General features: G+C 40.0%; 4 protein-coding genes across 13 annotated transcripts in view; 2 read left to right on the top strand and 2 right to left on the bottom strand.

The window, feature by feature from the left end:
- The window catches only part of HMGXB3 (HMG-box containing 3), a 39,771-nt gene extending 38,645 nt beyond the window's left edge, over positions 1 to 1,126 (bottom strand). For 2 of the 4 annotated variants that reach the window (XM_039836522.1, XM_039836521.1), the window contains exon 1: positions 679 to 812. The gene's annotated coding sequence lies outside the window, so the exon portion shown is untranslated. Of the gene's footprint in view, positions 1 to 678 lie in introns of all 4 variants that reach the window. The other 2 variants (XM_039836519.1, XM_039836520.1) reach the window with 2 other exon arrangements.
- TIGD6 (tigger transposable element derived 6) lies at positions 691 to 10,153 on the top strand. Of its 2 annotated transcripts, XM_039836531.1 has the most exons (3): positions 1,224 to 1,387; positions 3,375 to 3,607; positions 3,987 to 10,153. In XM_039836531.1, exon 3 carries the CDS (start codon positions 4,070 to 4,072, stop codon positions 5,642 to 5,644), a length of 1,575 nt encoding a protein of 524 aa, XP_039692465.1. In that variant the 5' UTR covers positions 1,224 to 1,387; positions 3,375 to 3,607; positions 3,987 to 4,069; the 3' UTR covers positions 5,645 to 10,153. The 2 variants fall into 2 exon arrangements, with proteins under 2 accessions (XP_039692466.1, XP_039692465.1); XM_039836532.1 differs by lacking the exon at positions 3,375 to 3,607 and having other exon boundaries at positions 691 to 1,387.
- SLC26A2 (solute carrier family 26 member 2) lies at positions 9,904 to 25,672 on the bottom strand. 6 transcript variants are annotated; one of them, XM_039836525.1, is made up of 4 exons: positions 25,405 to 25,672; positions 24,877 to 25,081; positions 17,101 to 18,131; positions 9,904 to 15,634 (listed from the first exon to the last, which is right to left on the bottom strand). In XM_039836525.1, the coding sequence occupies exons 3-4, from the start codon at positions 17,803 to 17,805 to the stop codon at positions 14,063 to 14,065; spliced, it is 2,277 nt and encodes a 758-aa protein (XP_039692459.1). In that variant the 5' UTR covers positions 17,806 to 18,131; positions 24,877 to 25,081; positions 25,405 to 25,672; the 3' UTR covers positions 9,904 to 14,062. The 6 variants fall into 6 exon arrangements, with proteins under 6 accessions (XP_039692459.1, XP_039692461.1, XP_039692463.1 ...); XM_039836527.1 differs by having other exon boundaries at positions 17,101 to 17,830; XM_039836529.1 differs by having other exon boundaries at positions 17,101 to 17,830; positions 24,898 to 25,081.
- Positions 19,831 to 25,672, top strand: part of PDE6A (phosphodiesterase 6A) — a 69,809-nt gene continuing 63,967 nt past the window's right edge. Inside the window, exon 1 of the mRNA XM_039836524.1 lies at positions 19,831 to 19,918. The gene's annotated coding sequence lies outside the window, so the exon portion shown is untranslated. The remainder of the gene's footprint in view (positions 19,919 to 25,672) is intronic.

Genomic DNA, 25,672 nt, shown 5'->3' with positions numbered 1-25,672 from the left:
AACCCTGGAAGAGGAGATAACCCACAACTTGGCTGGATAAGAGACCAGTGTCTTCATTGGGTAAGGGAAGCTAGAGTTCAAATCAAGGATATGTGGGGACTGTGCTTTTTTGCCCCTAACAATTGATTTCTCAGCTCTTCAGAGTCTTTTGGAGAAAAGCAATAACTACAAGAGGACACCTGTAGAGAATGGCATACAGGGTTTTAGAACCGAGAGCAACACCAAAAAAAAAAAAAAAAAAAAGACAGGACAATATAAATGTTAAAACTAAGGGCTCTGGAGAGCAGAAGGTCTGGGTTCTAATTTGCTCATTTTAACAGCACCCGTAGAACTCTATGACCTTGAGCAATCTACTTACTCTTAAGTCTCAGTTTTCTCACCCGTAAAGGAGTGTTAAGGACAGTATTTGAAATTTGTGAGACACTTTCACTGTCCCATCAGATTCTCATCCTGACCTCATGAGATTGCCTTTGATGGCTCAGTTATGGGTCACGGTTTGACTCTGGACTAGTTCCTTTCTCTCTGGGTCTCAGATGTCCCAAAAGTAACGAAAGCGGGAAGAAACTAACGCTCACAGCTCCTACTTTGTAATAGGGCTCAGAGAGCCGCAGTACCCAGTTCGAGGACGCCCAGCTGGTCGCGACGCGGTGCAGCGCGGAGCTCGAGGACGAGACTTACCCCGAGGAGCGAGCAAGCTGCGCGGCTCACATTCCCGGAGGCGCCCCGCCTGGAGGCTCGACGAGGGGGCTGGCCGGCGCACTTGCGCTCCCCGCTGTCGGCGAGAGGCGGCTCCAGTCGTGACAGTGGCAACAAGGAAGTGGAGGCGAGAGCTCGCGCGCGCATCCCGGGGGCTGGAGGAGCCCCGGCCCCGCGGCCCCGCCCAGCGACACACGGTGCGGAGTCGCGACAGCCCCTTTCGCTCCCGCACCTTGGAGTCGCGATATGGGGTCTTGGAGGGAGGGTGTGGGAGGACAGGTTCGCTCCGCAGGCTCTTCACCGACGCCTGCCGAGGGCCCCGGGGGGGTCAAGCCCCGGGGAGCCCGAGGAAGACTGCAGATACACGGGCGTCGCCGCGGCACCGGTTCGGCGGTGGCAGCAGCAGCGGTACCAGCACACACCTAGGATCGCCTGGGAGACCCGTCCCGGCGGCCCTCGCGGCGCACCGGAAGCGGCTCGTCGCGCGTGACTGCGTGAAACCCTTTGCGCAAGCGCAGCAGTCCAGCCCTAGCTGAGGGGCGGGCCCATAGGTACTGCTTAGAGGCTTAGATGGGGGCTGCTAAGGCGGACGGACTGCTTCCGGCCAGAGGTTTCGGGAGGAGGAGGAAGCTGCGGCTACCCGCGGTGGGACGCCCGGGCTGCTTTGCCCCCATTGACGTAGGGCGTTCAGGTAACTTGGGCGGGGCTGTGCCGAGCGTGATGAATCGAGGCCATGCCTCACCTTTCAGACCCACGTCCGGCCTTGGGGAGCCCCAGAACTACTACTCTCTAAGAACGGCGTTCAAGGCCTGATCCCATCCTTCCTCGGTCTGTCCTCGCTTGTTCAGGATAGGGTTCTTCTCAGTACCACATCAAGCCGACCGCCTCACCCCAGTGATCTGCCCTCAGCCCGTCCCTCCCACCGTCCCAAACACAGTAATCGTAGTGAGTTCCTGAAGTGATTCAAACCGAGCTGAATGACCATCTGGAGAGGCTCCAGAATCAAATAAGGATTGTGTTGTCCTTTCCTGCCTATGTCACAGGTTGTCCTACATTTGTACAAGTCGCTGCACGACCTTCACTATCTTGCAAATATATTTATAATCTACCTACTTTTTTTCTATCTACCACCGTCGCCAATATTCTAGTCACCAACATACCCTGTCTGGACTGATGCAGTTTCTTCCCACCTCCACTTTTGTCCCTCTACAATCTTCACACAACAACCAGATTGATCTTTTTGCACTGAAAATCAGATTAGGTCACTCCTTATTTAAAACCCTCCAGTGTCTTCTCGTTCAAAAGAATAAAATTCAAACTTCTTAGCTTGACCTATAAGCCTGGTTTGACTCTTGCTTCATTCTCTTCCCATGTCTATTCTCAATACTGATAGTTCCCGGAACAAGCTATATAGCACTCTATAGTGTCAAGAACACTGGCTTTATGGTGAGCCTACCTGGGTTTGAATTACAGTCCTGCCATGTAAACTGTATTAAGCACGTAGAGTAACAAATTATGTTTAAGAAATAGATCCTCAATAATTGGTTCTCATCTCAGTAAATGGCTCCACCATCCACTGGATTGTTCAGTGCTCAAGCCAGAAATCTGGGAGTTAACCTTGATTCTTCTTACACCTTACATCCAGCCCATCAGCAAGATATGCAAAAACGGCCCCAAACTGACTCCTCCTTACTATTTCCATTATTACTCTAATCCCAGCCACCATTATCCCCCATCTGGGCTCTTGCAACAGCCTCCTAACTAGTCTCCCCGTTTTTCCCCTAACACCTTCGATTCCATTCTTTGCACATTTCTTTTTGCTTAAAATCTTTCAGTAGCTTCCTACCAACTCAATGTATCCAAATTGTATATGGCCTACTCGACTAACCTGCTTTTATCTTTAGATTTAGGGCCACCTCTTAGGAAACCCATTAGGTTCTCCACTTCGCAATCAAAGGACTCTTTCTAAAGCACAAATCTAAGCATATTATTCAACGAAAAACAAAAATAAAGTCAACTTCTAAAGGCCTCTTATTGTCCCAAGATCAAGCTAAAATCCTGACTAGGTCTTTCTGTGATTTGGCCCTTGTTTTCTTCTCCAAAAACATATTTTTCCTCACCATGCAATTTAATTTTCTGTAGTACTTTGCTGCTCTTACATATATTTCTTTCCATCGCTGAATTCCTCTTTGTTTGTACTTTGAGGCCCAACATTAATATATTGTTTCCTCTTTGGAGTGCACTTTCCATCCATGCCCCACCCAGTTGATCATACTTCTATGTTCTAGTTCATAGTACTTTGTAATCTCACATATAATATTCCATACACTCTAGTGTTTGTCTTCCCTTCTTCCCTGGTAATCTCTTCAGTGGTGGTCACCATGCCCCATTCATCTCTGTGTGATTGGCATTGAGCACAGTGCTTAGCACAAAGAGAAAGCCTTGAATAGTTAGATGTGTGGAAGTGGTGGTAGAAGTCAGTCTTCTGGAAGAGGCAGTCATAGCATAAGGTCATAGCTGCTCTTGTCCTTTGAGGATTCTCATGATATAAGGTTTAAGTAAGCAATTGCCAAAACTGCTACTGCTGGATTGTTTATTTTAATCGTAGTACATATCATACTCTAATTTATCTGTTCACATATTGTTTATCTCTCCCCACTTCATTATATATTTCATAGGGGCAAGACCCTGACTATGTTGTTCATCACTGTATCCTTACCACGTTGGCTCCTGTAAATATTCATTAAATGAATGTATGGCTACCAGTAACATATTCCCGCAGTGAACATCCTTCCCAGCCAAATGGTGATAAAGCTTAGAAGATCTCATTTTGGTGGAATTTCAAGCAGGACGATGGAGTGGCAGGAATAGCACTAATCCGAGTCAAGAAATCTGAACTGTATGAATCTGGGTATGCCCCTTTCCTGAGCCTCAGTTTCTAGATCTATAATATGAGTCAGATACTAATCCCTTGAATTTATACAGTGCATTGCTATTTGCAAAACTCTTTTACCATCTATTATTTAATATATTCTCATAGTAGGCAGAGCAGACATTATTATTTTTACAGAGGCTCAAAAAGTATAAGTAAACTAGATTATTTTCAAGATCTACTTCAAACATTCTATGAGTCTGAGTAATCTCTACAAAAAGTCAGTAGCGTGAATCCTATCTTCTCTTGACTTTGGCCTTATCATTTCCTAATAGGATTTTAAAAAAATATGAACCCGTCTTTCAGGGGAAATTCATTATCTTTGGTTCCTGATAGGTACTCCGTTTTGTCTTCTCAGTTTTCCACACTTGTGGCAAAACAAAGCACGTGAAGGAGTGGACACAGCCCTGGTAGTTGTGGCCCAGCCCTCATTCTGCAGATATGGCAAACAAGGGGAACAAGAAACGTCGGCAGTTCTCCCTGGAGGAGAAAATGAAAGTTGTAGAAGCTGTAGACTCAGGTAAGAGGAAAGGTGATGTGGCAAAAGAATTTGGTATCACCCCTTCTACTTTGTCTACATTCTTAAAGGATCGTGCCAAATTTGAAGAAAAGGTGCGGGAGGCATTTGTGGGACCACAGCGGAAAAGGATGAGGAATGCTCTCTATGACGACATTGATAAGGCTGTTTTTGCTTGGTTTCAAGAAATTCATGCCAAAAACATTCTCGTGACTGGTTCTGTCATTCGGAAAAAAGCACTAAATTTGGCCAACATGCTTGGCTATGACAATTTTCAAGCAAGTGTGGGCTGGCTGAACAGATTTAGGGATCGACACGGAATTGCGTTGAAAGCAGTCTGTAGAGAGGATAGTGACAGATTAATGAATGGTCTAGGAATAGATAAGGTTAACGAATGGCATGCAGGGGAAATTATAAAACTGATTGCTGACTACAGCCCAGATGATATCTTTAATGCTGACGAGACAGGAGTGTTTTTCCAGTTGCTTCCCCAGCACACGCTGGCTGCTAAAGGGGACCATTGTAGAGGGGGCAAGAAAGCAAAGCAGCGATTGACAGCACTCTTTTGTTGCAATGCTTCAGGGACTGAAAAAATGAGACCATTGATTGTTGGTAGGTCAGCCAACCCACAGTGCCTCAAGAACGTCCATTCCCTCCCTTGTGACTACCGAGCCAACCAGTGGGCATGGATGACACAGGATCTGTTTAATGAGTGGCTGATGCAAATGGATGCCAGGATGAAGCAGGCAGAGCGCCGGATCCTCCTGCTGATCGACAACTGCTCTGCTCACAATATGCTTCCACGCTTGGAAAGGATTCAGGTGGGTTATTTGCCCTCAAACTGTACTGCCGTCCTGCAGCCACTGAATCTTGGCATAATTCACACCATGAAAAGGCTGTACAGGAGCCGCCTTCTAAAACAAATCCTCCTCAAGCTCAGCAGCAGTGAGGACCAAAGAAAAGTGAACATCAAGCAGGCCATTGACATGATTGCTGCAGCATGGTGGTCAGTCAAGCAGTCCACAGTGGTGAGATGCTGGCAGAAGGCAGGCATCGTCCCTATGGAATTGACAGATTCTGACAAAGAAACAGCAGCCAGTGAACCAGATACTGCTATTGAAAAATTGTGGCACTCAGTGGCTATTGCCTCCTGTGTCCCAAATGAAGTGAATTTCCAGGACTTTGTCACTGCAGATGATGACCTCACCATCTCTCAGGAGCTGATAGACACAGAGGTCATTCAGAACACGGTGGCTGGTGAAAATACTGATGAAGCCGGAAGTGAAGATGAAGGGGAGGTGTCTTTACCACAGCAGCCAAAAATCACCATCACAGAGGCCATCTCAAGTGTACAGAAACTTAGATGGTTCCTTTCCACTTGCGTAGATGTTCCTGATGCCATTTTTGGACAGCTTAATGGCATAGATGAATATTTAATGAGAAGAGTGACACAAACTCTTGTTGATTCTAAAATTACAGATTTTCTCCAAACAAAATAATGTAGGCATTATTTTGCCTCTTACTTTGGAAGATGTAGTTTACAAGAATCTTTAAATCTTTTAGACTTCTTTAGATAGGATATGGAACTTAAATTTTAAACATTACATGACAACATTACAGTCCTCTGAAATAATCAGGAAATTTTCTTGAATGGAAGTTGGAAATGAAATTTGACTATGTTCTCTTTTGATTAATCCAATGGTTCCCAAACGTGTCTGCACCTTAGGATCACTTGAGGATCTTTAAAAAATGTCCAGAGCCCAGATCATATCCCAGACCAATTAAATCATAATCTCTGGTGATGGATCACAGGCATTAATAGATTTTGAAGCTTCCCAAGTGATTTCAATATGTACAAAAAAGTCTGGGAAGTATTGGATTAACCACAAGAAGATGAAACACACTGTGGGCCTGGAACCAACTTTTTCCCAATAAGTCTAGCTCATTGGTTTCCAAATTTTAGCTCACTTCACTTCAAAGTCACTTGGAAGCCTTGCTAAAACCCAAATTGCTGGGCTCTAACTTCAGAGTTTCTGATTCAGTGAGTCTTAGGTGGGGCCCAAGAATTTGCAGTTCTAATAAGTTCCCAGGTGATGCTGATGTGGTTCAGGGTCCATACTTTGAGAACCACTGTCTAGCAGGAATCTAGCACTTCTATCTTCAGCTGGCTACCTGTATACTCCCCATCACTGTCAAAAAAAAAAAAAAGTATTATCTGTTCTGACTACAGAGATGTTAACTCTTTTCTGCTAATTTGGTGACTTTAGAATCTTCTTAGCTATTCTCTTGACTGCCCCGCCAGTTAGCCAAGTATTCAGTAGAGGTACATTCATCTGTGCCCAAAGAATTAACAGGAGCCATCTAGCCTATTAAAACTTATTGTAGTGCTTCAGGCTTATTATTAGTAAGGAGTTGGGGTACAGCGAAATAAGGTGCATTAAAGAGGAGACGTGATATGCTCTGGGAGGCAGGGTATAATATCAGAGAATCCTATTAGGGTCATGGGAGAGAACATATAACCCAGTGCATCTCTTTCCAGATAACGTAAGAGGAAAGTTTGGCGAGAGATGGCTGAGTGAGAGTGTTTGGATCATCCCCTGTTTGGATTATTCACACTTTTCCTCTCCACACATGTAATCCAGCCTAGACCATGTAATTAGGATGGGGGCGCTCAACATTTGCTTTCACTAAAAGTACTTCATAAATAAGCTTTATTCCTTTGTGTTTGTTCTTTGGGGAAGTCTGCTAGAGCAGAGTTGATTTTAAATTATTTAAAACTCTAAGTTTATAATCAAATTTATATTAAAGTTTGTTTCCTATAGAGAAGACATTCTTAATATCTTTCATAACTCTCATATCTATTCCTAATAAGTCAGATAAATGCCAGTTTCATTTTTAGAAGGTACACACAATACATGTTAGTGTTGTAGTGTAGTTTTTTCCCCCCTTCAGGTTAATTTTGTGGCTATTTCAGAAACACAGCAATTCAGTTATTTTTCTTTCTGTAGTTACTTAAACGGTTGTATAAAGCAGATAAGTCGTAGAAAGTTCTGCTTCCACATTGAATTAGTCGTAGAAGGTTCTTCCACATTGAACAAAACAACAATAATCACACACACACAAAAAACGAGCAGATGTTTAAATGGATGTTTTTGAAAGCTTATTTGGATATTTTTCCTTTTAAAATAGTATAATTTGAATTAAAAGTACTACACATATTTAAATTTTTTAACACTTAGGAGAGGAAAACAATGTCTTCTGGATAAGTTCTGTGGTTCTTCTATCTCATTGGCAGCACCTTAATTGCTTTCATCTGTGTCAGGACTACTGCCCCCCCCGACCCCCCCCCTCCAATTTCCCCTCACCTTTCTCCTTATGTCTGTTTTCTGATGTCCATTTTGTACTTAATGTTAATCTATTTATCTGTTGGGATCACTCCGTTTCCCCTGCCTGTCTGTGGTGGTTCTCAAATGCCTAAAAAATCAGACTAGATTTTTTCAGCTGAGTTTTAGCACCTTTCGAGTTGACTACAACCTGCATTTCCAACCTGGTTGCTCAGTACAATCCAGTGTCTGTGCTGCCCCAGAATAGGCCATTGTCTTCCTTCACTCCATACCCATGTCTGCTAGTGTGCCTTTGCCTGAATGCCTCGTCCTGCTCTCTACCAAGCTAGGCCCTACACATTCTTCAAGAACTAACTGGAGTCTTCTTTCTTCCACCCTTTCTTGAAGACTCACCACACTTCTTTCCTCAATTCCTCAGTACTTCTTGTTTCCATCATTGAGTTAAGCACTTGAATGTTTTATAAGTTCTGTGGCTCTTTAACTAGACTGTAAGCTCCATGAGAGCAGGGACCAGTCAGCCTTTTGTTACCTTAATGGTGTGTAGCACTGTGCTGGGCACATCATATGCACTTCAATAAACATTTGTGTATAAATTGATAGACACGTAATGTGTCATAGCCACCTTTTAAAGCTGTATGAAGCATCGATTGTACTAGAAAATGAATTGGAGGTAAGGTAAAGTTGTCTTCTATTTAAAAGGATTTGCAAAAATTTTCCATGAATATCATTGCTTCAAATGTTATTCCAGTCCAGGATAACCTGTCCTTTGATAATGAATTCTAGTATGTAAACTTGTTTCCTTCCATTGAATGTCATTGTGAGATTCTCCGTTTACACACATAAGACTTTAGCATGAAAAGCTTTTTCTAAGTGCCTTGCATATAGTAGTATTCAGTAAATATGTGCTTAAAACATTTTTTTTTAATCTCACATTCTTGGCTCATTGAACATATTAATTAGATCCCAGTAGATGGCAATAATATCCAAAAGAAAGAGCTTCTGTAGTCTGGTTTAAATTGGCTAACCCTTTGATTCTATTGGACATTAGGATTTTTTGTTGTTGTTGTTCGATGCTTTGTTTTTTAAACTAAAAGAGATTGATATTATTCCTTCTTAGTTGGCTGTCTTCATCAGACTTCTCTGGCTTCTCCTTGCCACTCTCCAAACCCACTTGAGGACTTAGTTTTGCCCCAGTTAACCATTCTACTCTGTAGGCCAATATTCTGGGACTAGACACTACCTCAGTTGTGCTGTCATGAGAATAAAAGGGTGTATCTGTGGTTAGTACCCACCCCTATTTAGGACTTTACTAATACCACCTAGAGACAGGGACTTCCCTTACCAGCCCTTTCTTCTACTAACAGATCTTGGGGTTCAGTGTTCCAGAACCATCCAGCCTGATCAGTAGATAAAACTCAAGGAGTTTCTTTCACCTTGTTCCTAAGAAGGGCTCTTTAATTAAAAAGGAAGGAAGCTAAGAGTTATTTGTTTATTATGTCAAGCATTGTTTCAACTAATACTTTCAGGAAATTACAATACAAAAGGACAAATAAGCTCAGACCTGTTAAAGAACTTTCGTTCATGCTACTTGAAGCCATAGTTCTTTGCAGTGGAATGTGGTAGTATATTCTGGCCACAAGAGGGCAGAGGTGGACTATGTAAGGGAGACAATTTAGCCAACTGAAGAAACCTTAAGAGCAGCCACTTGTAATTTCTCTGACATGGTACAGATCGAGACGGAAGACAACTAAGTACTGCAAAAGAAAGACTGAAAACTATCTTTAATCCTTTTTATCTTTTACCCATATTTCCACTTCCTCAGAGTTGAGAGATGTAGAAAGGGGAGCACATTTAGGAAGAGGCTCCACTGAAGGTATAGGGAGATGGTGTGGGCGCAGATTATTCCTCACAAAGGGTTGTGCTCTAGGTAGGAATTCCACTCCCAATTCTTTCAGTCGGTACAAGGTGTAGCCTTAATTTACTGATGAAAAAAATGTGGCGCAAAATTCACTTACCAAAACAAAATTTAGAGGTTGGACAGTAGAAAAACATGAGTCAGATTTGGTTTTTCTGATTCTAACTCAGTGACAGGAGTCCTGCAACATGAGAGCTGGAAGGGTCCTCAAGCAATCTAGGCCTCCTCCCTTCTTCACTGATTAAAAAAATGATTACCCAAAGGATTAACTGACTCCTCAGGACCACCAAGCAAAAAGGAAAGAATTGGGTTTCTTTATGCTTCATGGCTTTCTATAAGGACAGATACTTTCATTACACTTGGGAAAAATTAATGACTGCATTACTCTTACAAAGGTAAAAAGATGGCATTTTAAAGCTCACTGGTGACCTAAATGTATTTCTTACATTTAGGTTAGAACCAAATCCTTGCACTTAAGTAATTTAGACACAGAGAAATATTTTATTAGCATAACAATTTATTAGCAAGCAAATGAAATGACACCTCCAGATCTCAACACATGTAGGATCTTACATAGTAAACATCATGAACATATCTTTCCAGAAGAAAAAGATCTATTAACCAACTGCCCCTCTCCTGCAGTAGGCTGCAATCCATCAACAACTCATCCTCAATCCCACAGAGGTTTAGCATGATTTATGTAAAATAGCATCAAGGCACTTGCTTTAATTAAAAAAAAAAATGTGGTATAAAACATGTTTCTAAAAGTCATTGACCTTGAATAACTGAAAGGTAGTGTACTTTTTTAGTGAATAGACGAGACTGAGAATTTGAGTTCATTTACCTGTCACCTTGATATTGTCTTGATCTATAAATAAAACTGCAAAGGAGAAAAAAGTAGCATTTTATATAGATTGGTTTGTTCACACTAATTTTTGAGAAATCATGGCAGCATCAGAATTCAAATAGTAACTTCCCAGCTGATTTGAATGGAAAAGCCAACAGTTGTTTGACTCTAAGTATCTTACTATTTTAGGGGTGGGGAAGGTGATATTTAACCTTCAGTTAAAGATCCTTTCTAGCTTAGGCTGCTTGTCTGTTTGCCAACTAAAAAAACCTTCAGTTAGAAATTTAGTGATTGGTATTTTGTAATAAGATTGTTAATTATTTGGCCTTTTTCAGAGTTATAATTCAAGACCAACAAAGATTACACAGGATTCCAGTGTAGACTTCTAAACATGGTATTTCCAGTAAAGACATTTAGTGTCCTTCATTATTCCAGTTTTCATAATTCAGTATCTCCTTCCTATTTTACATCACCGAAAAAAGAAATTACCAAAAACCCCACTACTTAGTATAAGTTAAATGCTCATTTAACTTTCTTAACTGTATTCAACATGTTTACTTTAAAATTTAAGGTGCAAAGCACTTTTTTAAAAAATAGTCCTTGTCAGGATAAAAATTACCTTATAAAAATAAATCTCCCCCACTCCCACATCTAAATTCTCCATTCCTGTTACTAATTTAAAAAAAAACTAAAATGTACCTTTTAACTTACAGTTTTCAATTGTATGTTACTTTAATAATAGGCTATGATAAACCAGCTGAGTATTATTTTGACCTGTTACATTATCATTTTCATTCTTATTATTAGCATTCAAATTAATGATTCTATTCATGATTATCTAAAACCTTTGTATCAAAAACAAACAAACAAAAAACCAAATTACTTCAGAGCCTAAAAGCTTTCAAGATCCAATCCTCTTTTTGTAGTTTTTAAACCCAGTTTTGAATTAGGCATCACTAGAACTGATAAAGAAAACATTAGTGGGAAAAAAATGAAACATTAAAAGAACAAAAATTAAGCATAGTCTAAATCCTATCGGTTGGGTTTTTACTGTCACTGGAATCATTCCCTGAATAGACTGGAGGCATCCATGCCTCCTGCTCAGATCTCAGTCCAGACTGAGCTCAGCTCTTCCACCGGGTGTGTCACCCAAGGGAGTTACTATACAGCCCACCTACTGGATTTAGTACCATAGTCCAGCACCTGGTACAGAGCCCTAGACTCCTGCATAGGTCCTCAGGAGGTATTTGAGATATTACCTACATTGATGCAAAAAGAACCTATAGCTCATCGATAGCACTACATAGATGAAAACCATTAAAAACATTAATAAGGATCACAGACCTTGAACTTTTCATTATAACTCCTAGACACAATTTTAAGTTCCCGAGAAATTCACTTCAGCCTTTTTCTCATTTTTATATTAAGATCAGGGCTAACACCCAGACAATGTATTCTTAAATGACAAATTAGTAAGAGAATATGATATACTTCTAAAGATCACCATTTACCACACTATAAATTTATCAACAAATTTGGCTTCAATGTCTACTATTGTTTAAAAACTAAGTCAGACTACCCAAATCTTGTTTTCCTTTGGTCCTAATTAACAATTTTAAAAAGTAATTGTTAACCAGACAGCTGTCAATTTTACCACCATCCAAGGCACAGACAGTACTACAACTTATTAGTGCCCTGGAGTAGCTCAACCTGGACTTTTGCCCCAACCCGGCTGCTGCATGCCCCTCAGCTCTTTCATCTTTGGTGAATCTGTGCCCCATCCCCTTCAAGAAAAAACAGAACCCAGTTTTGACCTTGCTCTCAAACTAAGATGTGGCTCCTAATCCTGACCTCCCCACTGTTGTGTGGGGCTAACGAGGGATTGGATCCTATTCCACTGAATCCCTCTGTGTTCTCCCTTGTTTGGTCAGAGAGTCTATTTCCTTCACCCCTCTCTTGAATATTATCCTTAGTCTCTCTGGGCCATGGCATACTCCATCCCTGATAATAACAAATCTAAAAATAAAGTTGTAAAAGATGTATACCATTAAGAGTATACACACTACATTTCAATTAAATGACTATTTCAAGATACTCAGAATATTATACATTTGTCAAATTAGAGTAAACAAGATATTTTTATATCAATAAAGTTTGTAAAATATCACCTAATGAACTAAAAGTCCAAGGCCTTGAGTATGAAAGAAAATGAACACATTAGTTTTGTTGGTGAATTAGGCTTTGGTTTTCAGGTTTGATTTCTTTAAATACCAGCAACCAAAAAAATTTTTAAATGTGAGTACAGACAGACCTCACCCCAAAAAGAGAGGGTGAGATTTAAATTTTAGTGAAATCTTAAATGTTTTTACAACTGGCTATCAAAAACAGAATTTCTTGTTTGTTTGGGTGGGAGAGGTACAAACCAAAACACAATTCAAGAATTTGCTAATTGCATAAAGCTCCAGAATTGTTTATATCCACATATGGAAAGAAATATCAGGTATAAGATCAAATCCTATTACCAAATCCAGCTATCATAAATAATACATAAATAATTGGGTTATATGAATGTGATGCTTCTAAATCCTCCTGCATAATAGTTTAGGTAGCCCAAATTGTTAAAAGCTGTCACTGTCATCAATATTTATTATAAATCAATAGGGTACACGGCAGTAAGCATTAGCTTTGTTTTCACTACAACATCTATAAATTAATTATTGATGTTCCTTTGGAAGCTTCTGTGCATTCTTTTCCACTGGTTACAATAAATTTTTCTAACAGAGGAACAGGAGTTTCTATTTGAGAAAGATTGTCAATCCCCAGCCGACCCTTGTTAAAATGCCATGGAAGGGAAAAAACTTCCCTATTAAGTAAATTCTTAAGGGAAACTGTCAATCATTCCCTTATGCAATCTGTCTTTAACAGTTTGCCTCAAGCTCATTTAAAATGCTGTGTAGAAGTGCAGAGTCAGCATTCTGCCTTTTATCTGGCAAGCCTGTCACCAGTAATCAGACATAGCAGTTTCCATGGGCAATACACTAAATGACTGAAAATCAAAATACAGTATAGTAGAGAAATACTCAGAAACAGGGACAGAGGTCACAGAAAAGACAAAGAGGATTCCCATTATTTTCACTGATTATGAAAAGCTCTTGGCTTACCTACTTACTCTTTAAAAAAAGGCATCACTAAAATCATCAAATGAATTACAAAGAGTGGTCTATATAATGTGAAGCTGGCTGGTAGGACTTCACAAACACGCGCAGCCATCAGACTCTTGATGAGACTCTGCCTGTGGTTCCCTGCCTTAAGGAAAGGAATGGTGCTTTCCTATTAAAAAGCCAGAGATCCTATTGCCATCCGGGGAGCAAAGACTGGATATGGAGAAGTACGAATAAGAACAAACTTGTCTAGTTATTACCTTGTGCTCCAGAAGCTCCTTGATCTGCTGGTACAAGAGCAGGCACAATATTCTTTCCCTGCCTCCTTTCCAGGCTCCCTCCAAAGAGCCATATCACGTAGGCTCCAGCACTTTTCATGTAAGTGCCAACTTTACCCTTTTACCTCCTGGAGAATTAAGAGAGTCCAAATGCATATCTCCTAAAAGAGAATAGTCATTAAGTTTTAGGGCTACTTCACAGTTCAATTCAATAGATATTTAACTCCCAAGAATACCTCACAGCTGCAAGAAAGCCTGAAACCACATATTTTCTTCTTTTCAATTTTGCCTAACTACTAGTTCTACTGTATTTGTGTATCTACAAAGGCTATCAGCTTCAAAGAAAGAATGTCTCACCAATAGGTTAAAATTTCAATTGTGCAAGTTGCTATTGGCTAGACATTCTTCTTCCATCTGCTTATTCAGTTGATCAATGGAAAGACTCAGACCATTGGGAATACATATTCCTTTCTGATTTTGAGTTTCTTCTGCGAAGGTCATCGCTTCATGTATACTATAAAAGAGGTTTTCATCTTCCTTTTTGCAATACTCTCCCCGGGCCAAGGAATGCCTCACAGAGGGATTGCACTGAGCCAGCAGAACTTGGATGCCAATGGCTTCATAATCTCTGCGAACTTCCTGCAGTGTACGGATCCCTGCTGTATCTAAAAACTGGATTGCACTACAGTCAATCACTATGGTATGGAGCTCCAAGGGCTCATGAGAAAGTTGTACTGAAACTTCATCCTGGATTCCACTGAGAGTCACTGTTTCCTTTTTAATCTTTCTCTTTGCTGCTTTCTTCTGAGCTGCCTTTACTAAGATTGGGTTGAGAGTATTTTTGTATAAAGCAGATTTAAAACATTCTTTGTTTATGTAGTAGAGAGGGGCTACAAAGCGAAAAATCTTGATGCCTGGCTTAGCCTGAAGGTTCTTGTAAGCAGACATGGATTCAAAGATTTCAGACTCTTCCACCAAGCCAAGCAATGAACTCTTTGGCTTCTGAGTACGAAGGATGACACAAAACATAGAAAAACAAACCCCAATAAGCAGGCCAATTTCAGTACTTATCAGTGCAGAGGACAGCATAGTAACAAACCAGATAACTGTATCCATTCTGCTAACCCTCCACATCTTGGGCAGATCCTTAAATTTACATAGAGCTCCCCGGAGATTTACAATAGTGATCACACCAAGGACACTTTTCTGAAGGGAATAGAATAAAGGAGCTATTACCAGGAGGACTAACAAAAGAACCAGAGCTGTCACCAAACCAGAAAGCTGAGTTTGGCAGCCTGTTGATTCTTTAACCAAGGTCTTTGCAAGAGCTGCACTAGAAGTAAAGCAGTAGAAGAAGGACGGGATGATATTGCAAAAGCCAATGGCATACATTTCCTGATTAGCTTTGACTGTGTAGCTATGTTTCTTGGCAAACATCTCAGAGAGTGATACAGTGATAGCAAAACCAATGATAGAAATAGCTATTGCATCTACAGCCACACTAGGAATTAAGTTCCAGTCCGGTGCTTTGGGTGGCATAAACCCAGTGGGAATATGTCCTGCGATACTGGTATTGTATTTCTCATTTAGTTTTCCAAAATGAGAGGCTAATGTGGCTGCCACAACGACAATGAGTTCAGTAGGAATTGGTGCCTTAAGCTTCGACTTGAAGTGCTCATTGAGTTCTTTGGTTGGCAAAAGAACCAAAAGGCACAAAAGGCTGGTGATGAGATCACAGAGATTGGTCATATGGATGTTTCTGAAGATATATATCCAAGTATTGATGAGTGAGCCCACACCATTACTCCGAGGAAGTCTGAGCCCAAGGAGATACTTGGCCTGAGATGTAAGAATAGTGAAGGAGGCACCAGTGACAAATCCACTCAGCAAGGCATCTGAGAGGTAGATGGAAACAAAGCCCACTTGAAAGAAGCCCATTGCTACCTGGAAAGAAGGATATACAAATGTTAAATATAAATGGAAAAGAGCTTCCAAATCCTGTATTACTCCGGCTCACGTGCTCTCACGTACGTGCTCCCCCCGCCCCTTTGCATGGCGACATACCATCAAGTATCACAGACTGTCGAGCTAGAAAAAATGCAATCACATATCAGTCCTTTCATTTCACAGAGACGGCTCATTTTACTGACACTCAGAGGGCTAAGCACACTGTTACTCATTAGCCCAGGTGAGACAAGAACTTAGGATCCCTACCTTCTTGTACAGTGCTTCTTAAATTTGAATAAGATTCAGACCTCTTTCAAAAAGAAAAAAATTCTCAAGGATCCACAAGAAATCATAAAAACTCGAATTGAAAAATTCTTCTAATTAAAAAACCATATATTTTCTTTAAATTACAAACCATTGCCATAAAAGTGAAGTTTTAACTGATGAAAACCAAAACTTAGATTCATGCTTTTGAAATTATTATAGAACTCTCTTTAATCTAACCTCATACTGAGAAACTATTCTCATCTAGTATATACGTGCTTATGCCATACTGCTTCCCATATTAATTCTACATCCTCAAAGATACTTTTTAATTTACTTTTCCTCTTTCCAATAATTCCTCAGAATTCTATTGCACTATTCTTCATTCTTCGTGAGGCACACTAATCAAAAAGCAAAAATGGACTGTAAGGAGAACATCTCTTCTGCATACCACCCCCTCTCCCTCTCTCTTCATCCAAGCACCAGATAAAGTGAGCTACTCTTCCCCCTCCCTCATTGGTTCCAAATGCCTATGATAGAGAAGAAATTTAGTACTGGCACTGACTCCTGGATGCCAAAAGGCAGGGGCATGATGATAATGGCAGATTAGTGGATTCTATAGGAAACTCAAGAAGAATTTCATTTCTAATCCTTTCTCCTGGCTGATAATATAAAACAGTGGTCCCCAACTTTATCCCTCTGCAATAGTCCAAGAGACCTATTTCTGGTGGGAGTTACCAGAGCAGCAATTCTAAAGGAAGGGGAGCAGTCATCTATAGTTTGAAAAACTCCCCTTCTCCCAACCTCCATTCTCTTACCCTCCTGTCTGACTGTTAATGCTGACTCTGCTAATAACTAACCACACATAGTCTCAAGCAAAGCCATGTTTCTTGACATAAAAAATTAAGGAGTTGTACTGAGTGGTCTGGGGTCCCTTTCTGGTCTAAATTTTTACAACCAAATAATTAAAATCTGGCTGACTGAAATGCACTGGTTAAGAGGCAGCCTTGGGTTCGAAAAAGAGCAGCAGCCTTATCACACCTGTAGAGTTCAAATTCTGGCTCGATCCCTCACATATCTTCAGCATTCAATAAATGACAGTTTTAATATTACGATATTTAAGATCTCTTACAGACCTGAGATTTCATGCATAGCGATTTCTTTTGCCAGAAACAACCATTCGTTCCATTGTTTCTTACCTGATAAACTCCAGCTATAAAGGTCACGGTGCTGCCAACTCTAACTGCATAGCAACTTCTGTCACATATCCTGCCTGATGTATGGTTTAATAATGTGCTCCCATTTGAAACCATTCCTAATGTAGGGGCAATATGGGAAGAGTCATAGCCAGCTTTGTTGAGTTCTCGGTCAACTACTTCACCAATCATAAGGCACAGTATTCCAAAAATGCCCACCGAGATGTGACGGGAAGTCCCCAGGAGGAAATAAATGATGCTGGCAAAAAAAGACGTGTACAGACCATAGATCGGTTCTTGGCCAGCCAAGAGCGAATAAGCAATGGACTGGGGCACCAACAAGATACCCACAATCAAGCCAGACATCACATCTCCTAAAATGTTTTTCTTCAGATCATATTTTGGGAGCCACTGCAAAACAGGAAGGAAACCAAAAATCACATTTTTTGCTTTGGCTGGGCTGCACTGGCAACTCTTCCGTAGTTTTTTGATGACAAATTGCTTATAGTTAGTATTTGATTTTTCTTGAGGTTCCACGTGGATCCTAGGGTAATGTCTGCATTGATCATTGGCCTCAGATTGCTTGAAGTCAGTACTTGATTCCTTTTCAAGCTCCAGGTGGATCCTAGATGGATGAGTGTGTTGGTCATTTCCTTCAACTGAGTCCTTGGGTGGAAGATCACATTTCTCTGTACTGTCTGAAGACATTTCTGGAGATAGATGCTTCAGCCTCCTACCCCAGAGAAAATACCACGGTTAACTGATTAAGTAATTCTTAGTGCTCGCACATTTTAACAGTTCTACTTGTCATTCACGAGAGTTAAGTTTTGGGGTAGGTATCTTATATTCACTTTCCTTAGTTGAACCTCATTTGTCTTGGGGGAAAAAAAAGAATCAGACCACAAACAGCCAAGTCAAAACAAATAATTCACTGAGTACAGTAATTCTCAAGAGTATAAATCATTCAAGGATTCTTCTCCATCAGTGCCTGGATCCCCCTGCAGTTTTTTCTCCAGAAAAGGTATCAGGATGGCCTGTAAAGGTAGGAATGCATTTTGTTTGTAGCATATACAAAATAAAATGTATGAAAACAATAGCACAATAAATGAGGACTGTAAGGTCTTACACTAGATGTGAAATGATACAATAGTATTTGAAAGTCGGCTCTGATTAGTTAAAGATATATATTGTAAACCCAAGGATATCCAATAACATTTTTAAAGGTATACATAATAAGTCAATTGTGAAGATAAAATGGAATCATAAAAAATTCTCAACCTAAGAGAAAGAGAAAAAGAAAAAAAACAGATACAACAAATTGAAAACTGCTGGCAGATGGTAGAGTTTAATCCAAACATATAAATAACCCAAACATATAAAAAATGTGAATGGTCTAAACATTCCAATTAAAAGACAAGACTCTCAGATTGGATAAAAATATATATATATATAAAACCCAACTATATGCTGTCTAGAAGAAGTCCACTTTATTTTTTACTTTATTTTTTTTAGAAGTCCACTTTAAATATATACACAGATTATAAAGCAATTTAGTAGTTTATTTAGCTTGTAAGTGACTCAGCCAGGTAATAAAATCCAGATTTTAGGACTCCAAGAATAGCTCTTTTTTGAGCATGGTACTATTCCTACTACCTATCTAATTAGTTTTTCTCAAAGTTCAGGTATTTCTAAACACTTAAGAATTCAACTACTCTATGTATCCCAGATTCACCTACCTGCTATCTAAAATAATCTAGCACTGATATCTACAAACTTTTACCCAGTTCTCCTTTCTCTATAACTCATGGCCATGGTCTTTTCCCATTTCTAGCTCTCAAAAACTTAGGTATTCAACACAAAAAGTCCTAGAAGTGGAACTGATTCTGCCAACAGTCTCAATGCAAAAGCTTTCTATAATCTCCTTACCTATCCTACTCACTCCTGAAAATTGTCCTCAAAACTACATTTCCTTTCCAAATCTGTTTTAAGACCCAAAACAATATAAAACTACTAAAAATTATCTTAAACAAAGTTGTAGGTATGACCTCCATACAAATTAAGCTCCTTGAAAGCAAGCTTCATTTTGGTTCATCTTCGAAAGTGTCCAGGTGTATGCTTTCCAAAATAGGAACAAATACAGTCACTAAAATAACTCAAATACAGAAAAAAGATGGATATAAAGCAATGTTGATTTTCAAGTGGAAATATCTAATTTGGAACATATTTCTCAAGTATTCCTTTTTGCACAAATATCTTCTCACTTCCCTAAGCCCGTTACTGATATCAATTATAGTATTTACCAACTGCTAATCAAAATTTAAGAAATTACAGTGTTTATCCTTAGAATATATTCTATAGCCAGATTTTCATCTTAAGGTTAGAATACAAACTACATGTTCCATGAATTTCAATAAACTACTGTATCATATGGGTGAATTTCCCTGTTATATTAACATCGGTAATTTAGAGTGGACTCAATAGGAAAACATTTAAACTTTCCATATTACCCTGCAGAAATTGGAGGGGAAAAAAACCATAATATTTGAAAAATACATTTACATATGCATATATTAAAGTATAATGGTAGTTTAGCTAACACAAAAGACGTTTCTTTATTTTCTTCTTTAACTAGGCATGTGCAGCTGTTACTACATAGAAAGCAGTCTTACCCAGGCGACTAAACAGCAGCACTGGTATAGCTTCCCATGTGAGTTACTAAGAGTCCAAGAGCAGTGGACGTCCCTCCGATACAAGCCTGATGGTAATCAGCCAACTTCTATTAGAAAATTTATAGATATGAGTGAAACAATGTCTACCTTCGGTAAGTAATTGCAGCATCTAATTTTTATCTAATAGTGCACATAAAACGAAACTGAAATGCCTTTTCAGAGGGTGATAGTTTTCAGAGGGGAATGATAAAATCTGCCTCTGAAACATAGTGGTTCCATCATCATGCCTTGCTCTGTGTATGTATGCCACAACCTCACTGCTAAATAAAACCGAAGCTGCCAACTGCTATGATCATAGCATCTAAGCAGGAGAGAAATCTGCAAGAGCTGGAATAGTTTAGAAAGGGTTCAAGGAAAGAACATGTCTCACCTGGGCTCTAAAATCTGAGTCAGAGTTGAAAAGATAAGTACTTGGAAACCGATAAGGGAGAAGAAAATACAAACGGCAATAGTTCTGAGGTTGGAGGAAAAGAATCAGAAATAAGAATGGTATGTTTAAAGTATCAATGCATATGGGAGATTAGCTGGACCGGAAGCTGCAAAGGTATCTGAGGAAGATTCTGGAGGGCCTTGTATGGCAAGTTGAAAAAAGTAGACTTTAATTTGCAGGTAGAACATAGGCCCTGAAGGTTTTTGAGAAAAATCACTATATCACTCATTTGATAAATAATTATGTATTATTACCTTATTACATCTTCGGGTACTTAAAGGAAATGAACAAATTGAAAATGAATTCTGAAGTAGATCACACAAAAGAAAGGATGGTGAATGGGAATATGGAGGAGAAAATGGAAAGATACAAGACAACAAAAAGTTTGACTTTAGGTTTCATAAGTTTGAAATTCCTATAAGATGTCCAAATGAGGATGCCCAGTAAACAATCAGAAATGGTGGGGGGTGGGGAGGTGGGGGGACAGTCTTGAGCACAGGAGAGAAACCAAAATTGGAAAAATGGGGTGGGGAGGGGTATATAGGTCATTAGCACATAAATGGTATCTCATTCTTCTCTGAATTCCCATTCTATGTTAAAAATTATTCAGGGAGATGTTTTATACTTTTGTGTACTCTCACAACACCTCGCATAGAATTCTCACAGGAGCACTTAATAGGTTAATTTTTGGTGGACAGATTGGTTTTTATTTTAAAAAGTTATTTCAACAAAAAATTTTCAAAAAGCAATTAACTTTGACTTTTAAAATTGGATTTTTGTTTTTTTGAAAGGTAATTGATACACTGCTGGTGGTAATGAAAAGTAGTAAAACCACTGTGGAAAACAGTTTGGTGGTTCCTCACAAAGAATTGCTATATGAGCCAGCCATTCCACTTCTAGGTATATACCCCAAAATAACTGAATACAGGGACTCAAACAAATACCTGTATGCCAATGTTCATAATAGTATTATTCACAATAGCCAAAGGTAGAAACCACCTAAGTGTCCATTGACAGATGAATGGATAAACAAAATAGGATATAAGCCATAAAATGGAATATTATTCAGCCACAAAAAAAGAACAAAGTTCTGATACTCTTCATCTACAACATGGACAAACTCTGAAATCATTTTGCTAAGTGAAAGAAGCTAAACACAAAGGACAAATATTGTGTGATTCCACTTATATCAAATATCTAGAATAGGCACATTTATAGAGACAGAAAATAGATTATTGGTTACCAGGGGCTGGCGCGGGGATGGAGATTGCTTAGTGGGTACAGAGTTTCTGTTTCAAATTTTGGAAACAGATAGTAGTGATGGTTATATAACACCATGAATGTACTTAATACCACTGAATCATACACTTAGAAATGGTTAAAATGGCCGATTTTATGTTACATATTTTTTAACACACACATACATAAAACCAGGAGAGGAGAAAGCATAGTATTATAAGGTTCTTAACACTATACATGAAAAGGTGGATCACTTGAAGGCAAATTGTGGTAAGATGCATATTATAAACCCTAAATCAGAGTTATGGCTAATAAACCAACGAAGGAGATGAAATAGAATCATAGAAAAGACTGAAAAAATCTAAAACAAGATAGAGGAGGAGAAATAAATAGGAACCATATAAAATAACCTACATCTAAAGTTTGTGGAAAACTTGAAATCTTAACATTAATCTGCTATTCATGTGAACAAGTCATCTACCAAAAATCTCTTCTCTTATATGGAAAAATCTGTTAGACTAGAAAAAGGCTGGAGTAAGAATGGACTGTGTAGTTTGGAAATAATTTTCCAGTATTCACACTGCTCTCTGTTTCCAGACTGCTTATTTTGAAACTTTTTGAATCTCCAAAAGAATTGAAAGGAACACAGGTATATTCACAATTCACCTATATACCAATTTAAGAATTCACCAATTTTTATTGTTTTGCTACTTCTACACTTTTGCAGTCTCTTCATACACACAGGTTTGCTTGTTTTTTTCTTCCTTCCCCTAAACTATTTGAAAGCTGCAGACATCTTTTGGCTTTAAATACGTAATTGAACAAACATTTTTTAACCACTATGCTATGCTGCCTCTTCTTCAAAAGCAGCATTCATTAACAGCACTAGACTAAACCATTTGGATACACATTTGAAAAATCTACAGGGTTTCCCACCTCCTACTGAATATAGTCTAAAAACTTTAGTACTGTCTTTTGTGAACAAGCCTAAAACTGCCCTTCTTTTGCTTCCTTCTACGCACCAGTGTTCCAGTCACCAATTCATGATATATTATGCATCCTTAGCTCCTCTGAGCCTTTGCTCATGTTGTTTCTTTAGTCTGAGATGTCTTTTCCTTCTATCTCTATCCATTTTGGTCCTTTTTCTGAACCTTTAAGGCCCACCTCAAATGCCATAGGATAAGGGGGCTGAAACTTCTTGGGCTATGCTTCCTCAACATATTACCTATAACCATTTAGCACTTAAATAATTTACACGCCTCTAGACTATACATTTAAGGGCAGACACCAAGTCATTCTTGTTTCCACATAACCCAGCACTAACATGATGCCTCACACTTGGTATGTATAGCTATATATATGTGTTTATTAAAATGAACAAAGAGGTGAAGTTTCAAGTAAATATAATAAGACAAAAAAAAATCTTCCTTATTGTCCATTAACACAAATGATTAGCATGTTCATTTATGTCTGTGATGAAAAAAGAACCACCATAGGGCTTATGTCAGTATTGCAAACACTATAACATACTGTTTCTAGCATAAAGCCCAATATAAGACAAAATAATAAAATATCCAAAGGAAAATAACTGAATGTAAAATCATGATCAAATAGGTAGTTCCTTGCACAGTAATTCACTGCTTTCAAAAAGAGTTCACATACATCTCCCACCTGCCTCCTCAATAAATCTGAGAACAGCGTACAAATTCCTATCTCTAGTATGAGAAAAATCAAAGTTTAGCCACTTGTTCAACTGGTAGAACCAGATTCTCAAACTTCATCTTCCAATTTCCAAGCTTAGCTCTTTTTCTAAAATACCACATGGCTCCCAAATTTGCTTCCTTGCTAAGAAGTCTTAGGAACTAGTTCAAAGCAATACTTTGTGGCCAAATTCTCAATCCGTTTTTATTCATTTTAAATGGTGATGGTAAAAAACAGCTTGAAGCGGGTCTAGTAAAAGGATTAAGGATGAAATTATTTTATCTTTCATATTAAACACATGCACTGGTAACATTTTCATTTCCTTTTGCTATTAGGAGTAATAATATAAAATTTACCTCTGTGGCTGCATAGAATAATTTGTATCCCAGACAATAAACAAGTCAAGCAGGCTTCTGCCTCCATCTCCTTTTGCTGCCCCTCTAACTGGAATGCTAGTTTTTTGCTCAAATGCTGCCTTAATCAGTTCCTTCCTAGACACAATATATAAAAGAGCATCACTGCTGCCTCCATGCCTCCTTCCTGGGCCCATCCCTGCCTTGCACTGTTTCCTTTGCTTTACTTTTCTCCATGACCCTCTCACCATCTCATACTATACATTTACTTTCTTGTTAATTGTCTTTCCCATGAGGGCAGTGACTTGCTGTTTTGTTCACAGCTGTAGCTCCTGAATAAGTGCTTAACAAATATTGTGAGTGAATGGATGATAGTTTAACAACTATGTGTTAAAGAAAAAGGAATTATTCCTCTCCCTCTACCTCCCACATACCATAACTAAGCTTGTTTCAAGAAATTACATAGTTTGGCCAAGGGGGTTGGTATGCCCCCTGAAAGTTATGTGAATGCTTAAAAAACACCTGAATGTGTCATGTCTAGATCTTCCCCCTAGGAGGCAGCACCTTACAGTATGTACAATGATATATTAAACTAGAGATGTGTCAAAAGTAGGTTCTCAGACAAATCCAGGGATGAGATCTAAGACTGCACCTTGGATGATACCGAGCTGAGGGCCAAACTGGGAGAAACACTGTGTATGTTCTGGAGTCAGACAGATCTCTATTCAGATCCCAGCTACACTGTTTGACAGCTGCATGGCACTGGGTGAAAAACTTCATTCTACTCAACATCACTCTCACTTGTAAAATGAGGATAGCATCACCTAACTTGCAGAGTTGTTGCAAAGTTACACAAGTAAAGTACCTAGTACAATGCCTGGCACATAGCATTTGCTCAGTAAATGATAGCTACCGGTCTCTGTGCATTGAGATTCATGGAGGGGAAAAAAGCTCATTTCTTTCCAACAGGTTTGACTCTCCATTTCTTATTGATTCAATTTTCAAAAATAAGGACTTCTGCTTAACCCAATATTGATTAGCACATTAGTACCAGATGTCACATAAAGAGCCCTGGAGACAAAGAGAAAAAAAGACTGGATGCCAGAAAAGAGTTGAAATCCTTAATGCTTCTAACCCACAGTAGTCCCAATCTGTGCAAGGGCCCAGCATGACATTCTACGAGTTTGGGAGTATAAGTCCTAGCTCTGCAAATGACTTGCCGTGTAATTCTAGGCAAGGCCCTTGTCCTCTCTATGTCCTTCCAGTGTCCCCATCTATCCAGTGAAAGAAATTCAACATAGTTTGTAAATCTTCAAGAAGTACATACAGGTCCTGACTTGTACTTAACTAGGCGTGTGATTTTAAAAACCAAGATAATCAAGTCCTCTCTGGTGTCCAGGCCTCAGTTTCACCATCTGTCCGGGTGGTAGGGAGGGTGGTGGTGGCAGCTCATCTACTGATAGGTCCTGCTCCCAGATATCTGGGTTAGAGATGGTGTGACGAAGACTTGGTCCGAAGAGCTGTACTTTTACCTGCGAGGTGCGGGGGCACTCAGTGTGATATGTGGACTGGAGGGTGGGCAGCCCTCAGTCCGAGGACTTGGGCCGGGATCACCGAGGTGGAGGAGTGTGGCTGTGACACTTGCCCTGCGTCGGCCCCTGCCGACCCAGGGAAAAACCCCAACGCATGCCCACCATCCATGGCCAGGCCGCGACGTCCGCGGCAGCCGTTGGTCTGGGCTTCCTCCCAGCACGTCTGGGGCACAGGCCAGGACAACCCTAAGAGGGGCCCGCGGACGGCGGGGAGGCCGGCACCGTTCCCTTCCCCCTTCTCGCGCCCCCTCGGCTCTTCTCACCTCCCCGGTCCGGCGCGAAGAGGTCCCGCGGCGCGTCCTCTGCTGTGCGGGGATGAGAGTACACCGCTGCGCCGGCAGAGGCGGCCCAGCCCTGGGCCGGCCTCCCTTTTACCGGTCCGTCCCCTCCCCCGCCCATCGTCCGACCCCGGAGGAGGCGGGGCCCGGCCGGTCTGGACCGAGGGGCGCGGAGAGAAGGTACCCACTGAGAGGTACGGAAAGCGAACCCAGAGCAAACGTCTGGGATGTGGCAGTCACGTGGTACAGTGGG

Source organism: Pteropus medius, unplaced genomic scaffold, assembly GCF_902729225.1.
Source record: "Pteropus medius unplaced genomic scaffold, Ma_sr-lr_union100, whole genome shotgun sequence".
NCBI lineage: Eukaryota > Metazoa > Chordata > Mammalia > Chiroptera > Pteropodidae > Pteropus > Pteropus medius.
This window is presented reverse-complemented; position numbering and strand designations above follow the sequence as displayed.

What these genes read in the sequence shown, in the direction of transcription:
- TIGD6 (XM_039836532.1), top strand. Translation starts at nt 4,070, where the DNA reads ATGGCAAACAAGGGGAACAAGAAACGTCGGCAGTTCTCCCTGGAGGAG.
- SLC26A2 (XM_039836525.1), bottom strand. Translation starts at nt 17,805, where the DNA reads ATGTCTTCAGACAGTACAGAGAAATGTGATCTTCCACCCAAGGACTCA. An exon ending in TTATAGCTGGAGTTTATCAG is followed by an intron (nt 15,635 to 17,100) that starts GTAAGAAACAAT and finishes CCTTCTTTCCAG; the next exon opens with GTAGCAATGGGCTTCTTTCA.